Source organism: Ascaphus truei, chromosome 3 (assembly GCF_040206685.1).
Source record: "Ascaphus truei isolate aAscTru1 chromosome 3, aAscTru1.hap1, whole genome shotgun sequence".
Lineage (NCBI taxonomy): Eukaryota > Metazoa > Chordata > Amphibia > Anura > Ascaphidae > Ascaphus > Ascaphus truei.
Window position 1 is genome coordinate 412,207,676 of NC_134485.1, and position 18,176 is coordinate 412,225,851.

The 18,176-nt window shown below is 45.6% G+C and overlaps 1 protein-coding gene across 8 annotated transcripts in view; it reads left to right on the forward strand.

Annotated features, from left to right (window-relative positions):
- The window catches only part of GDPD4 (glycerophosphodiester phosphodiesterase domain containing 4), a 108,704-nt gene that overhangs the window by 25,674 nt on the left and 64,854 nt on the right, over nucleotides 1–18,176 (forward strand). For 5 of the 8 annotated variants that reach the window (XM_075592643.1, XM_075592642.1, XM_075592644.1 and 2 more), the window contains one exon: nucleotides 15,786–15,995. The exons of the other annotated variants lie outside the window; for them this stretch is intronic. In XM_075592643.1, coding sequence (XP_075448758.1) covers nucleotides 15,813–15,995 — 183 coding nt within the window. In that variant the 5' untranslated portion in view covers nucleotides 15,786–15,812. The remainder of the gene's footprint in view (nucleotides 1–15,785; nucleotides 15,996–18,176) is intronic. 8 annotated transcript variants of the gene reach the window in all.

An 18,176-nucleotide genomic window follows, 5' to 3' on the forward strand; every position in this document is an offset into this window, starting at 1 on the left:
CATTTTTCTATAGGAGAGTGGCCGAGCCACCTGTAGATGTTATTGCATGTCAGTCAGTTCAATGCTATATCCTATGTGTGTAATCACTTATAGTTATAAGATAAGGTTCTACCCCTGTGTATCAGTAAACGGTTATCAAACTGAAGTGTGTTACCATTGTTCTTGCCTAGGGGAATCTCACTTATTGGGGATCCTGGGTAAGTGGAGGCACTGCCAAGAGTATTATTATTACCCCAGGCTCTAATTAGCGGAGGCCCAGATCTCGCTGAGCCAGCAGGTGTGTGCAGTACCAGTAGTCACTCTAGAGCAATAGGCAAGAGGGCTACAAATGAATATATTCTTCAACTGATCATGCAGGGGGCTCAACTCCAGTCCTCAAGCCCCCCCCCCCCAACAGTTCAGGTATTCAGGATATCCCAGCTTTAGCACAGGTGGCTCAATCAGAGGCTCAGTCTTCGGTTGAGCCTCTGATTGAGCCACCTATATTGAAGCAGGGATATCCTGAAAACTTGACCGGGAGGGGGAGGAGGCTTGAGGACTGGGGTGGAGCCCCCCTGTGTTAATGCTTACGTACGAGTCTGTTATTAAGTAGTAGTTGAAGCAATCTGCCCACTGTTTGATATCTTTTTAATCATGGCACTGGAAAGAGGGCAGAGAAAAGTTGCCAAACTGATAAAGGTAATGGAGGGTCCGATTATATGGACGATCCAATTTAGGATTGCTTGGAGAAAATGTAGATATCTGAATGGAGATACGACGGCTGTATTCAAATGTATTCAGGTTTAATACAAGGAACTTGGGCCTAGATGCACCAAGCTCCATTTTAAATCGGGGCAAATAACGTGAGGTTACCTAAAGTAGTCACGGATGTTATTTCCCCTGCGTTTAACCCAAATCCACTAAGATAATTATATGAGAGACTGAGACTCTGATTTGTTGAAGTCCCAATATATCCTCTCAAACACGTACCCTCTCTCGCGCTCTCAACCCATATTTCAGGGTCTGGAGGGAGCGGATCCCACCTTTAGGTATAACCTAAATGACATTAGGTTATTTGCTGTCGTTACTATGAACGGCCTTTAGTAGATATGCAATGTTAGGGGGAACGCCCTTTTTCTTTTTTCATACGATAAGCACTAACGGCTGGGGGAGGGGAAATGACCCAGTGCTACTCAAGTTACATATGGTTAACATTAGGTTATTTGCCTTGGGTGTGAGGGGGGAATTGGCGTTGGGCTATGTAACTTAAAATAACATTATGAGTAACCCAACATCTCTTCGTGCATCTGGACCATGGAAGGCATTTTTTTCCCAAGGGCCACACAACCAACAGTTTAACCCTTTCGGGGCCCTTGTTACATTCACATTCTGAGGGCCCCTATGACGTTACAGGTGCATCTTGTTTAGGGGAAAATCGCGTTCATCACTCCACAGGGGCAGTAAATGCGATCTGAACGTTTGGTACCGTTCTCTTCCAGTCACGTCACCGTAGTGTCGTTCCGAGCAAGTGATTGCCACTTTCTGTGGTGCAGGGGGTGTGGCACCGCTGTGTACCTTGGGGGTGTGGCACCGCTGTGTACCTTTCTGACGCAAGGGATTAAGAGAATTTGTTTTTAGAAAAGAAGAGTGAAGGGGAAGGTGTTTCTTTTGTGAAAGGAAAATCGTCAAATGTTGCACTGGGGTATTTGTTTACCTTTCTATTGTTGCGTATATAGATAATTGCAATATAAGTATCTCGCGCAGTTAAGAATTTACCGTAATGTTGAACTTGGACAGATGTCCCTTGTTTTTTGGGTTCTCCCCCTCACACTTAAACTGTTATATGCTAGTTTTCTGCTTGTAATTCCAGCTTCCTATCCCACCATAAGTGGTTGGGCCACTTGTAAATCTGCACAAAACACAATCACTTCGGCCATTTGTATAAGATTAAAAAATGTGTTCATTTGTAAATGGCATTCAGCTCCCACCTGTGCCAAAGCCCCAAATAACATTTTTTCACCATGCTGGATCGGAACAAGCCACGGCTTTATTCCCATCCAATGGTGAAAATAACAAACAGCCTAAGGCCTTGCTGTATACTCCTAACCTACAGTACAATCATTAAACGTCCGGCTGTTGACAGGAATGGGCCCAGTAAAGGTCACACAACCTTACCGCACCTCTTGAAGACTCCATTAAGACATCCGCCACTGAAGTTCCTGGCATCTCAGACTTCATACTTCCATGATCGCCTGACCCATCCAACCCATCTAGATAGGCCACTGCAACACGGTGATAAAGTAAAGGTGAACAAAACAATTCAAGAACAGGGAAGGCTTCCCAAACTCCTGCACTGTTCATCCCTTTCCAGAGGCCCCTTAAATTCACCTACAACACCTCTCCTTTCCGAACCGCCTTCTGCTGGGCCCCATTAACCACTTCCTAGCCATGGGCTCCAGGGTTTGGGACAGCCCCAGATTATGTGGGACTCCTCCCACCTTCCCCCCTAGGGACTCTGTCCTTCGCTTTAGTGAATTACGTTGAGCGTAAAGTAGTAGAAACATGTACGGTATGAGAATGGTGTGCGACCCTCCGCAATACATACTCCTGGATTAGACCACTATTAATGTAGGTGGGGATAAAAAACAAAGCCGGTTTATTAAGATCAAACTGTTTCAGTGTTTGACTTTCATTTTAGAAATATTGATGCATTCAAAACAGAAATATGAGGAGCTTAAAATAAAAATCCCTTCACTTTCCAAAGACTGTGAGGCTGTAATCCATTTTGTTTAAACAGGAATAAATACTGTAAGTAGTGGTATACGGAGTTTGATAAAGCAAAACAAAAAAAACCTTTATACGCTCTTGTTGCATTTAATGGATACTGAGTTCAGGATAATGTATTAATTAAACAATTCCCATTGTGTTGCTTCTTCCCAAGACCACTACATTCTGTAATGTTTCACATTCCACGTCCTTGCTTAGCCACGTTTCATTTCCCTTTTAGATGCCAGTGATACAATTTTGTTATTTTTTTTCATCTTCATTAAATGAAGATGTTTTGAGACAGACTAAGGTCTTAAGGACATACAGTAAGGAGTCCAGTTATTCCGGTTTGTTCATCCTTTGGAGCTGAACTTGTGAATGTTCTGTAGGAAATACGTGCAGAGGTTTAAAACGGGAGACATGTTCTATGGGAAAATAATATAAGCTTTTATTAGCCGAAGCTTTAACATAAATACAGTATGGGTCAGCAAAAAGGGTGCACCCAAACACATACCTAGTTCCAGTGGGGCGCTGCCGCACACAGATCTTAGTCCCTATTGGGTGGTCTCTCTCGAGCTGTCCAGGATGGCAGCTTCCTGGATCAGAGTATTGCAGTGAGCTCTGTAGGATTTTTATGTCTCTAATGAGGAGGCTAATTAAGCCAGGTTGCTCTTTACTTAAACCTGCTCAGTGCTGTCTCAGGCTCTGAAAACATGTTTCACCTCCACTGTTATCTGACAGGGGATCGACATGCTCCTAAGGGCAGAATTTCAGCAGAAATTCTTTGTGTCAAGCCTAAAGGCTTTTTTGCGTTTATGTTGTGACTATAGTTGAGTGACCTACTTTGGGCAACTGAGTATTGATTTTTTTTTTTTCAGGCCATATCTGAAGGGCACTTTTTATGTTATTTAAATAGTATGCTGGACTTGGCTGCAACGTGGGGGTGGCCATGTGATGCCTCCCTGCTTCATAAAACCATACCTGGTATTTCATTCTCTCTGTAGAGCTCATTGCAATTTCTCTTGGGAAAACTGTGATTTAAGTGGTGCAATGTGAAACCTGATTTAATGCAGCTTAGGCCGGTGGGTTCTGGGTCTCGTACTTCTGCTGCAGTCTTCTCAGTCTGGTTTTGTTTCTCTTTAACTCCCCGTCTTTTCAGCCAGATGGGAACCTGGAGTGGCCAGAGCTAAACCGTGCTATTTCCAGCTCTAGCCACCCTCTGCTCCCTGAGATACTCACCGGTAAAAATACCAAGACCTACAGATGCAGCCAGATTCATCTCCGCCCTGCACTTGGAGCGGGTGAACCGCGGCCTGATCACAGCCAAGTGCAGCGCAGGGGGAATTTCCCATCAGGATTAACACAGCGGGGGTTCCTGCTTCTGAATGGGACTCCCACTGAGTTAATCCTGATGGGAAATTAGTCCCCTGCGTTTTTGGCCGTGGGGAAGCCGCGATCTGGCCCTGGTCAGGCTGCAGTTTTCTTGAGGCAAAATGTTAAATGAATGTGGCCCCATCTGTACCTGTGCTACTTTGACTGAGAAGCATCTCCCGAACCAGGGGGGCCCCCCAAAGCTGAAATGAACACCGTTTTGGCTCCGGTGACCCCCTGCTTTCCATCCTGGTACAAAAAAAAGGTGCAGGTCAAAGCAGGGATCATTGCATATTTGGGACCTGTCTCTAAAAAAAAATCTACAGGTAACGATAGAAAGCAATAGTGGTGATGATATGAATGCAAACCACTCACTATCCACAAAGATTTGTTTCTCTCCAAAGAGGAAGTGGGAGGGTTATAGAACCTGCTCATCACACAGAATATCTCAGATTTTCCCCTAGTCCAGGGGTGCACAAACTTCTTGCGCTGTGCACCCCTCTGCCTGCTCTCACCCTGTGTCGTACCCCCCCCCCCCCCCGCGCGGCAACAAATGACGCCTCGGTCATGTGATGTCACGTCATGTAACCCAAAGCGTCATTTGACGTTGCGTCTCCATGGCAATTGGCGTCAAATGACGCTGCGGGGTCATGTCACGTCACATGGCCCCGCTGCGTCATTTGATGCCGAGCTGTCATGGAGACGAGTGGACACGGAAGCCGGGTGAGCCGCGCCCCCCCCCAGTTTGCGCACCGCTGCCCTAGTCAATGGCCATGTAGAATATGCCACCCATAGCCCCAGCTACGTCTATATTTATTATCATGAGCCTATCCGGAAACGGGCAGCTTGGAGGACAAAAGGCAGAGGGGGATATGATTGAAACCTTCAGATAAATACAGGGTTTCAACAAAGTACAAGTGGGAAGCATATTTCCCAGGAAGGAGAAGTGCTAGAATAAGAGGGTTGTGCTCTGAAGCTGGAGGCTGGAAGGCTAAGGGGAACTGCGGGGAAGTACTTCTTCCAGGAGATGGTGATGGCTTCTTCCAGTAGAGCTGGTAGAGGCTAACTTGTCTATTCCCCCGAGTATCATAAATAATGTATAAAATAAAGCCAAGGATCAAATAGTCTGAGGTTTTACAGTGATATTTCCATTTGCCACACACACACACACACACACACACACACACACACACACACACACACACACACACACACACACACACACACACACACACACACACACACACACACACACACACACACACACACACACACACACACTGTTGCAGCATGTACCTGGGTCTTTTTGGTAATTGCCACTAATTTGTTTTAGAATAACTGTCGGCACTACAGTAAATATAATCACCCCTCACCCCTGACGGTGCTAAAGGGCAGCAAATATATAACAACAAGAAACAAACAGAAGCCCAAAGAAAGCACTCTATTATATCCAAAAAATACAACATTTATTTAAGCAATATAAAAAAAAATACACAACACATAATTAAAATACCTGAGGTGAAAACCCCCAAATACCTGCACTGACTGCCAACAATTGATGGTATGTTAGTATGCAAATTCTACTATGTGTCAAACGATGTGATAAATGTACACTGCACATGAATAGAAGACCATTCTTAAACTTAATCAAATGGGCCAGGTGAAAAAGTAATTTTTACCTTAACCCTTATGCACACCGGCTGGTGTGAACCTTAACTAATTTATACAAGACATCCCTTCATAATGAATCCCACAAAATTTAATGACCAGAGGGTAGGGCTATGTAGTATTAACAGCCATAGGTAAAAAATGATGCAGGTTTTTTAAATAGTAGCACACTCGTATGGAACAATCCCTGTAGGATGCAGTTTGGCAAATTCAAATACAGTCCATGGGTGTCAACACAGTTTACCCATTGTGCAGCAAATGCTAATCCGGATCCTAGATCACTAATGAGTCCAGAGGCTAAATGAAATTACTCACAGCAGCAGATGTGTCTTTGTTACATGCAATAAACGCTGGAGAGATGGAAGCAAGCCTCCTCTCCTGAAGTCATGGACACCAGAGGTTGCAGATAAGTAGCACAATATACAGCAGTATGGAAGCCACTGATCCAACCGTTCCAAAAGAGCACTGAAGTAGGGCAGTCAGGCAGGGGGCACTTCAGGAGATGGACAAACTACCCCAACGTTGGACATTGATCCAATCAGGAGTCAGTAGGAGGAGAACGGAGCAGCTGATAAGAAGTCTCACTCCTAATTCTAAAGGCTAAAGACACCAGGGGTTTGGACTCCAAAGTACGGTTTATAGGGACTTATAATAGGAATTGAACAAATTACAGGAGGATACTCCAGAAGCCCTGGTATTTGCTGCACAATGGGTAAACTGTGTTGACACCCATGGACTGTATTTGACTTTGCCATACTGCATCCTACAGGGATTGTTCCATATGAGTGTGCTACTATTTCAAAAACCGGAATAATTTTTTACCTATGGCTGTTGTTAATACTACTGTACATAGCCCCACCTTCTGTCATTACATTTTGTGGGATTAATTATGAATGGATGTCTTGTATATTTTGTTATGGTTCGAATAAGGGGTTAAGGTGAAAATTACCTTTTCACCTGGTCAATTTGATTAGGTTTAAGAATGGTGTTCTATTCATTTATCATGTCTTTTGACAAATAGTAGAATTTGCATACTAACATACCATCAATTTTGGCAGTCAGTGCAGGTATTTGGGGTTTTTCACCTTAGGCATTTTAATTGTGTTGTGTATTTTTTGGATATTGGGGGAATACATTTTGTATTTTTTGGATATACTAGGGTGCTTTCTTTGGGCTTCTGTTTGTTTCTTCTTTGTGTGTATATAGAGGTATGCAATGGAGACCGTTTTGAAAGTGAAATTAAAATAAGGCTTTATGGCCTGTTCCTTTACCATACAGCAAACAAAACTATACATAAAACAATAAACACCTACCTATCCCTGTGTAAGGGCTAACTTACTTCCCCAGTCCCTCTCTGCAAGGCTGGGGGGAAAAAGCCCCTTACCCACTTATCACCCCAAAGTCTCAGCGGTACTTTAATAACGCAGGTGGTCGTTCGGGTCAGTGGTGTTCGGGTAGGTGTCTGCTTGAGGGTCCAGGCATAGAGGTCTGGTCCCCCTTTGTCTTGCTCCCAGAACATGGCTCTCCTTTTCCTTATGTCAGCTCCCTTGTGAGCTAAGGAATCTCCTTCCTTTTTCTCAGACCAGGCTTTTTCTAAAAGTCCTAATCGGCCAGGTGGAGTCTGGTTGGTTGTCTGTGTGCAATTAACCAGCAAACTGCTGGGTTTAGAGGCAGTTTCTCTCCAACAGTGATAAGTCCCTGTTGCATACCTCCCATTTGTCTGAAGCTCGGGCTTACCATGGCCAAAGCCCAACCTTCCACTCTCCCTCGATATCTCTGTGGCTCGAATGAGAGTGGATGAAGTATGAGAACCCACAGTCCCGCTGGGATTGGAGCCCTTCTCCAGGTTATTAGTGTTTCCTCCAGAAGGTGCTTGAGATCAGCACTCCTCAGTCGCTTTATCCAAGTACAGTCTTTCTACTGACCGCGTGGTCATGATATTTCCCCTGCGTCGGGCGATCCTCTCTTTGTAGGCAGACTGTATGGCGACAGTCACAGAGCGTTTATGCAAATAGCTTTCTCTCGCACCTTTTCCATGGACTCTAATTTAGCACTAAATGTCCATTCCCTATAACCCTTGCTCAGGTCTTGCAAAGCCTCTGTCAGCTTACTTTTAAATTCTGTCTGTCTGTCCGGAATCTATTTCTAGTATCCTAGACTCATGCCATTTTATGGTATCACTTAGAGTGCAAGAATAGCTATTTGAGTTTTCAGCTCTTGAAGCTGTCCTTCTGCACTTCTTTTTCCACTAAATGCAGTTGCCAGTTCAGCTTCTTTGGAATTGAGTTACGATTCCACATCTCCCAGTTGACTCAGAGCAAGGCTCAAATCTGTTTCCTTTTCTCTATTTCTGATCTGCAGCTGCCAGTGCTCCTCCCGGATGTTGTCCAGTTGCAGCCAAGCCCCTCATTGTCCACGTGGTTCAGCAATTTGCGGGCATCGGCCATCTTGGTCTCATAGCGCATTGTCAGGCTGGCCCTTTGACGAACGGACACCTCTTCACTATCTTCCTTTTTTGCGTGCTGTACCTTTCGCTCAGCAATCTGCGTCTGCAGAGCTGCACGTTGCTGGGATGTGTATTTAGCTGCCAGCTTTAGCTCTTACACTTCTAGGCTTTGCTGCAAGTTCAACTCATCAGTGAGAGATCCCTGTTTCTTGAGTGCATCCTGCAATTCTTCTCTCAGGGTCTTTATCTCTTCACCGTGCTTTCTCTGAGCTTGCGTCCACGTATCCTTAATTTTATTGTGGAGCACTGTGAATTTCTTCACTAGGCCCGCAGCTGCTTGCCTCAGTTTCTGGATCTTCTTGTGCTCCCTCTTGTACCGAGTCACCTGGCCTCTAAGCTTGGTCTCCAGCGAAGCTCTGGTGGTGTTTAGTTCCTCATGCTGCTCTGCGGGGACGCACTGGGTAATCAGCCATTCCTGCAGCACTTGTACTTCTTTTGCAGCCTGCAGATTTTCTTCCTGCAGAGTTCGCTGCTTCTCCTCGGCATTCTGGAGGTGCGTATGCAGACGTTGCAGTTGGTTCTGCAATAGCTGCTCTGCTTGTGTGTGTTGCTCCAATGCTTCAAACTTTTAAGTCTCCAATAGTTTCTTTATTTTTTGTAGCTCATGCAGCTTTTTCTTCTTTTCATTGACATGGTCAGTCAAATCAGAATTTTCTTCTGTCAGTCTTGTATTTTCTCTTTTCACAGTCTCTGTAATATTCAGTGCCTCCTTGTAGTTCTCCTTCCATTTACGCACTTCTGATTTGAGGCTCTCGGTCTCCTGGCGTGAGACTTCTATCTCTAGGTTGAGGGTATGAAGCTCCTTCTGAGAGACTTTAAGATCATCTATACTAAGACTGAGGATAGCTTTTTGAGAGCTGTCCAGCTCCTCAGCGAGACTGCGAAGTTCCTTTTTAGAGACTTCTGGTTCTGTGCGTCAACTGCTGACCTCTTGGTGTGAGGCATCCAATGCTATGAGGAGAGTATGAAGCTGATTCTGTGATATGTCCACCTTTTGAGATACAAAGAAACCGAATGAGCACTACTACCATAATAAATGCAACACATACATTATTAAGATGAAAAAGAAAGAAACACAGCACACGACTCATAGGGTTAATAAGTAATTATATTGAATTAATAATATGTGGTAGTATTGCACATACAAAATAATCAGTTAATCGAGCAGGTCATGTTCAGGGTACATGTTACCACAACTGGACAGTGGATGACTTGCTTCTTGGGGACTCCTTAAAAGCAGCTGCCTCCAATCCGGATGGAAGCGTCTTTTCTTCAGCAGCAGCAGCAGCAGCAGCAGCAGCAGCAGCAGCAGCAGCAGCAGCAGCAGCAGCATTATAACAGGTAGGTTTTTAACCCCCACAGCAAACACCAGTACTCAAAGTCCAAGTGGTAGAGGAAAAGGAACAGGTTAACGTCCTCCACTGTCTCCTCTCTGGATCCTTGCTAGAGAAAAGTATGTTGTAAATCCATAGCGCAAAGGGAACAGATGACGTCACTGCGGTTTACCGCTCCTCCACGCCGACCGGTTAGTAGGGTAATGAAGCCCCGTGGCTTATTCCAAGCCCTCAACACCACTCAGTGGGGCAGACGGCATCACTGCGGTTTTCCGCTCCTCCACGCTGACCGGTTAGTAGGGTAATGAAGCCCCGTGGCTTATTCCAAGCCCTCAACACCACTCAGTGGGGCAGACGGCGTCAATGCGGTTACCGCTCCTCCGCACCAACCAATCAGTATGACGAACCCACAGCGGGACGATCGGTGAGGTAATGAAGTCCCGTGGCTGCCGAGTTATGGCTACAACAAACAGTGTATCACAGGAACCGCGTCCACTCTCACTCCTACGCGTTTCGTAATACTTGATTACTTCGTCAGGGATATACATAATTAACCTATATAATATAGGTGGTGCTCCCTGGAGTCAATAACTACACTGTAAACCAGAGAGAAAAAGTTGTAGGTCCCATAGAGCAGGGCCTACTAGGACTCCAAAAATGGGGCACACAAGTATGAGTACAAAATTGTAAATTTTATTAAACAGCCAAATGAAGACAAACAGTCTATAATAAAACACTAAAAACATAGTGAACCGTCTTCTGAATGCTAAAGTGATACCTAAGTATATAGATAGCAAAAAAATTACTAGGAGTCCTAATACACTAAAAATGCTACCAAAATAGACCAGCCTTGCAGTACTAATAATGCGTGGAAAATTAGTAATGAGTACTTAACCAAAATTAGGAAAGTGTATTCATAAACCTTGCTAGTATGGCAAAATCCCTGTATAAACAGATGTATATATATACAAAGATGCAACAGCAAGCAAAAACAATGATAGGAGCAACAAAGAATCAAGGCTGCCCCAGTGAGACTGAGATAGTAAAGATCACAGATGTATCTCATTGAAATAAACAACCATAATGCCAAAGCAAGTGTAGCATATGTGTGGATTTAAATGTGCTAGGACAGGGGTATGGTAAGAAAACCCCAATGCAATAAGCACTCTAAGCAGGATATAAATGATCCCTTAGGGCCATCAAACACAACAACATCCGCTGCAACATAACAGGTCTATAAGTAAGCAAATGTATGGTACCGCATAGTAAAGATACTGTATAAAGTGATATAAATATCACTCCTCTAAACCTCTCTAAACCAGCAAACACGGCGGTGTAAGCCAAGCCGAGGAGGGGAGGTAACAGCTGCAGAGTTCACAGACATGCCTGGCAGTTTGCAGGGCATCTTCAGGGCTGGTCAAGGGATCGTCACTCACTGGTTCTGGCTCCGCTTCCCTGGTATAGTTTGAGGGTTTCTCACTGTCAGCACCAGACAGACACTTCTTTGGGGTACACGACTTCTGCCTTGGGCCCTCTGGATATTCGAACATCCGTGGGACGAATTCTCCATTTTCTATAGGCTGCCGTGCATCTCGGCCACCCTTTTCCTCCGTGAGATCTGCGGACATGTCTGATCCTTCTAGGGTAATTGGAGCACTTCCTTTTCTTTTTCCGTCTTTTTGCTTTGGACGACTGTTCCATTAGGGGTACTGGGGTCTCCTAGGTTTTAAACTTCAGCAGTTTCGCAGCATCCACCATGCTTTTCTTGCAATTGCATTAGCTGGCAGGAATTTTCGGTGTCATAGAGACCTGTTTGTTCGGTGTGTACCGAGCTTAGGCAGCTCGCCCTAGGGTTGTTTTTGTGGGTGCGTCTTGTTTCAGGTTCCCCATAAGAGATAGCTTCATCCTTATCCTCATAGGACCGGAAGGGCCACTCTTCCGTGGGGTGGGGTTCATTACAGGAACGCCACATCTTGTCCTCCATTTTGGTGGTATCAGGTGTATTGTGCACACATTCTTTCTCCTCAGTGATACTGGGTGTGCACTTGCTAAGTAAAACGTCTGTACCTTCCTTGTGACCACAGTGCATTATTTGCTGCTGCAGTTTCTTGGCTCGTTGAAAAAAATATTCCTCTGGCTGTTGTCCTTTTTCTGGGGCCACGTAGGGATCATCCGAATAAGGCCTGAAAGGACACTGCTCCATGTGTGGCTGGGCTCTTTACACCAGGAACACATTTTCTTCCCCATTCATGCAGAGTCTGTATTTGACTTCAGCTGGCCGGCCATTTTAAAATCCCATGAAGTTTTTTTTCTTCTTTATTTTCTTCCACAAGTGGTGGGGTAGGCTCGGGTCACAACATCAGTCCCTTGTGTGGGTCACCGTCTGTCGCATTCCTCCCAATCAAACTGTGGCGTTGTTTCTTCAGTGCAGTGTAGTTTTCCTGTCTGGATGTGTAGCCCTTTGATTCTGGTCACTTCTGTACGTGTTGTGTTGCTCAGGCTGTTGCAGGAACTTATGTAGGCAAAAGCACAACATTTTTCGAAGGGCCACCTCATCCCAACTTCTAGCACCATATGTATGAGATGTGTGCAGAGGTATTCAATGGAGACCGTTTTTAAGGTGACATTAAAATAAGGCTTTATTTATTGCCTGTTCCTTTACTATACAGCAAACAAAACTATACATAAAACAATAAACACCTATCCCTGTGTAAGGGCTAACTTACTTCCCCAGTCCCTCTCTCTGCAAGGCTGGGGGGAAAAAGCCCCTTACCCACTTATCACCCCAAAGTCTCAGTGGTACTTTAATAACGCAAGTTGCCCTTCAGGTCAGTGGTGTCCGGGTAGGTGTCTGCTTAAGGGTCCAGGCATAGAGGTCTGGTCCCCTTTTGTCTTGCTCCCAGAACACAGCCCTCCTTTTCCTTATTTCAGCTTCCTTGTGAGCTAAGGAATCTCCTTCCTGTTTCTCAGACAAGGCTTTTTCTAAAAGTCCTAATCAGCCAGGTAGAGTCTGGTTGATTGCCTGTGTGCAATTGACCAGCACACTGCTGGGTTTAGATGCTGTTTCTCTCCAACAGTGATAAGTCCCTGTTACATACCTCCCCTATGGGATTACAATACAATTCCTGTTTCTCTATAAGAGGTTAATTTTGGTTGTTATTGCACTAAGCAATAGCTTTTAAGTAAATGTTGCAGTTAGTGCATCTGCAGGTTTGACTCCACCCACCTTCCAGAAGGTGCCCACTCTGTCATCCAGAGTGGGCGTAGGTTAGAGGGTCTAGTACACCTTCCATGTAACTATGATGACAGGTGATGTCACCATGGCCTATATATATTGGGAGTGGGTGCCTTAGACGCCAGGACGATCCCACATACTAACAGGGAGGAAAAAAGTTGGGGGGGTCTCACTATCTTTAATGTTCATTGTGTAACTAGTGTTATTGTATGGAGTCCCCCTTTGTAGTTTTCAGTAGATCAGGGATGTGCCCCCTTAGTGGTAGGCCCACTGATAGGGATTATATAAAGCGGACTAAAGCCGTGTGGACCTTCTTGGATCAACTGTGTAGGATCCAGGGAAGTATTCACTATGAAAACCTGTCCTGTTTGTGGAAATAAAGAATGTCTAGTTATTGTTCAACTAAAAGTCTCTGGCGCCCTTTATCAGCTTCAACATCTACCGCCAAATTTACATACCCAGCCTGCCGGACACCAGCCCCTGAGTTCCAGGTAAATAGAGTCCAGTGCACAACACCTGCATATATTAGTAATGTTCTTTGCACCCAATTCTACAAAAGTTTATATGTTATTAAGGCTCTAAAAATCAGACAGGAAAAAATATAGAATTATTATTAAAAGGATGATCCCAGAAACAGGGAAGGAGAGTGGGGCACAGTAGCAATGAATAATATAGCTCAGCACATCAAAAATGGGTTTAAAACAATTTATTGGGCTTAGTTACATCAAGGATGTTAGCAAAAAAGGTAACTCAGACGCGTTTCACGCAATCAAGGCTCTTTGGCAAAGCGCCTTGATTGCGCGAAATGCGTCAAATGGAGAGAAGGAACGGCTCAGTGAGTAAAGATATTGACTCTGACACTGAGTTTGTAGGGAAACCTGGTTCAATTAAATAAATTGTTTTTAACCAATTTTTGATGTGCTGAGCTATATTATTCATAGCTGCTATGACCACTCTCCTTCCCTGTTTCTGGGTTCATCCTTTGGATAGCAATCTGCTGGAAGTATACTCCGGAGCCAAGAAATGTCTTCATTAAGTGAGTACCTACCCACACAAGGGCTATTTGTGTTTCATTATATTTGGATTTTGGATTTAGACACAATGTCACGTGTTGCTCTAGGGGTTGTTACATACCAGTGGGGAGGAGAACAGATCAGACTGGCTTTACAGACACAGACTGTCCTCATCATCCACACATCCCCACCTGCAGTAGGATCCCCCAATACATGTGATAAAAAAATATATATATGTATGTATATATATATATATATGTATGTATATATGTTTTACCCCTGATATTTTGGATATATATATATATATATATATATATATATATATATATATATATAATGCAGCAAGCATAAGCTATATACCAGGGGTCTACAAACTCAGTCCTCAAGAGCCGCCAACAGGCCAGCTTTTATGGATATCCCTGTTTCAACATAGGTGGCTCAGTCAAAGACTGAGCCACTGATTGAGCCACCTGTGCTGAAACAGGGATATCCATAAACGCCGGCCTGTTGGCGGCTCTTGAGGACTGAGTTTGTAGACTCTCTGAGTCTGTCTTGACTTTAACCACTGACATTACACCTCTATGACGGGGCATATCTGCTTTGCCATTGGCTGCCCGCTGACCACGTGATTGCATTGCGGCCTGGAAAGACAAAAGTCTTGTCCTCCCTGCCAGCGGACGCGCCATCGCGATGTGTGAGCGCTCGCGCACACCTACTAGGACCTGCCCGATGGAGGGCTGTGCCTGGTGTGTGTCACGTACGGCCATCGCGCGCCACGCCATGGCCACTGGGGACCTAGACTAACACGTTGCTGGAGCCTTTGGCTCTGAATGGGTTTAATGAAGGAAGAAGTGATACTTTCTTGGTGCTGTTGATGGTGTCCGCTGCTGAATCAGTGGCTAGCTTGCATTGGCAGTGGTGAGACTGTTTGCACTTTTTGTTCCCTTAAACAGCAACAACCTCATTATAGGAAACTGAAATAATACTCCACCGTAGTAAAGCGTTTGTGCAGCTGGCCTAGAGCCAACCTCACAGGGTTAATGCTACAGTGTGTAAATCCTTATGATGCACACTTTATTACAAGTCAGTGGGAGTTTCTGTGCGGTCATGCACTATTGTAATTTTAATGAATAACTCCCAATGTATTTAGCTGGCTTCCTTGGGTATCTTAGAACATACTGATTTACTTTAATTATTATTGACTCAGCGGCATCATGCAGGTGACCTGAATAAAGGATCCAGTGCAGGAATCATAAGCACTCACACATACAGTAAGAACTGTCCATACAGTAAGAACTGTCCATAGCCGGTCAGACCTAATGTTCCAGCAAGCCCATGTCCAACAGTGACCCACACTGGAAGCTTGTGTTGAGGCTGGAGAGAACAGAGCACTTCGTAGAATAAGGCCTTATGTGTCAAAGGAGTTTGGTTCATTTTCACCCTTGTCATTGTATCAAGGTACTTTGTTGCAATGTTGCCCCATGCAGGGGAATGTCAGTGGGAGTTACGCATGAGTTTTATGGTGCGCATATTGTAATTACATGTACCAAATAATGCGTCTCTGTGGGCCGTTTATTTCTCCCTTCACTCTGCGTTAACGATCTTACAAGTTTAACGTGAGCCGGCTTCTTATGATCTTCACAAGATTTTTACAGTACGTGCGGCCGAGCAGTTGGTCCATGGGAGAGCCTCCTAGCAGAAGAAGTGAAGATCAAGACAGCAAAGATGCAAAGCTGTTTAGGATAGACACAGGGTGTCATAAACATGGAAAATAGTCAGGAATTGAATGGGTTCTGACACTTCTTAGAAGGTCGGGAAATGGGAAGACGAGGTGGGCCAAGCCGTCCTTGCTTTTAGTCCGCTCCTATGATTCTATAGCCATTAAGAGCCTGTTCCCGCATGTCTGTTTGCAGAAAAGAGGATCATGTGAGCCGCCCCAGATGGGTAGCACTTCCACCAACCTGAAGAGATTACGGCTGGGGCAGCTGAAGATTGTGCGACGGCGTTTGCTGCAGCGCTACGAACACCAGCCTTTCATCTCCTTCCTGGCCGGTCTGTACAGCTGCCGCTGGAAGCGTTACCAGCGCGAGAAAACACAGCCTGGACAATGGTGCTGCAAGAGGGTAAGAGGCAATTTACAGCATACTGTACATGCAACCACACAGCAGGCGGGCAGTGACATCTTTAGCTCTCGCTGTAGTTCTTGGGACAGCAGCTGCCCATGATGGCCCTGATATTCTTACACTTTCACTGAGCTTCAGGGTGGGCACGTTTTACAGAGAATGGGGATTTTGTTGACTTCCCTTTCCTCCAGTGGTTAGAGGGTGATTTTATACAGTTATATGGAATATAATTGGAAACCAAAACTTGCACGTTCTGTCGGATCACTGTGTTACCAGAAGTGTGACGTTACAGGGTGAGGGAGTACCGCTACATTTATTTACTTATTTTGTAACCTAAACTTCCATTTTATTCATTCCTCTCTCTCCACTTCTGTTACATGTATTGTAGCATACTCCCTTTTTTTTTTTTTTTTTTTTTTTAGAATGGTGTCAGAAGACTTTGGTCACTGTTATTAAAGGTGCAATAAGTATATATATATATATATATATATATATATATATATATATATATATATATATATATATTTACTTATTGCACCTTTATATATATTTAATAAAGAATATCACTTGTGAGCACATTCACATGTCTTAGACAGGTCTGCAACCCTGGCTTTCAACCATTATCATATAGCCTACAGTGCTTCCACTGCAGCAAGGAATTCCTGGGAAATGACATGCAAGTGAGCACACCGTTTGCCTGAAATCCATTTTTGAAGTGAAACTTCTTTAGTGGCACCTCTGATGGGATAAAACTGGATAGATGGGGGGCGAAATGTGAAACGGAAGTGACGTCACGTAATGGACGCCGCTCCGCTCACACGCCCCCTGTCACATGTGGCGGCGGCGGCGAAGATAGTCGCCGGCGCCGCTCCTAATCGCCGCTGCACCCCTCACCCTCCCACACACCCCTCACCCTCCCACACACCCACACCCTCCCACACACCCACACCCTCCCACACACCCACACCCTCCCACACACCCACACCCAGTTGCTCACATGCGGCGGCGATAGCCGCCGCTCCTAACTGCCACGGCGCCGCTGTTCCGCCGCCCGCTGCCATGCCGCGTGCCACGCATGCGCAGAAGCGGCTGGCAGCGGCGCCGTTCCCCGCCCACTGCCATGCCGATGGACAGGAGGAGGGAGGCCGGCGCCGCTCCTAACAGCCTGGGAATAGGGTGGTTTGAGCGCGCCGCCGGGGGGTGGGGAAGGGGGGAGCTTGAGCGCGCCGCCGGGTTGTGGGGAAGGGGGGAGCTTGAGCGCGCCGCCGGGGGGTGGGGGGGGGGTGGGGTGGGGTATCTGCTCTGAAGACTCAGACTGAGCCCCCAGGGTCCGCAGCTCCGTCGGGGGTGGGGGGAGTCAGGAGAGAGGGGGCAGGACACAGACAGAGAGACATACGGTACACACAGAGAGATACACATACACTGACAGACACGCACACACTGACATACACACATTGACTGACACATACACACAATGACACACACACTTACTCTGACGCACACACACACACACTGACTGACACACACACACACACTTACTCTGACGCACGCGCACACACTTTGACGCACGCGCACACACACTGACGCACGCACACGCACACTCTGACTGACACACGCACGCACACCCCAGTGATGTACCGAACACCGCCCCTGAATGATGTGCCTATTCCTTCCCCCCCACTGTGAGCTCCCCCACCCGCTCAACATTCATGATGCTGGTACTGCTGCCAATAAACACATACACACACACACTGACGCACGCACACTTTGACGCACGCGCACGCACACTGACTGTCACACATACGCACGCACACTGACTGACACACATACACTCACTGACCGACACAGAGAGACATTCACACAACACAGAGAGAGAGAGACATACACTGACACACACACACACACACACACACACAATGACTGACACAAATACACACACTGACCGGTACAGATACATACACTGACCGGCACAGATACATACACTGACTGACACACACACAAACAAACACATACATACTCACTGACTGACACACTGACACATGTGTGCCGAGCACGCGCGTTATAAGTCAATTTCTGTGACAAAAGTCAAAGAAGTTTCACTTACTATGCGCGTGCACAGCACACACAGCTTTTTTTTTTTACATGGAACCCTTATAAGCAAATGCTCTGTTGTTCACACAA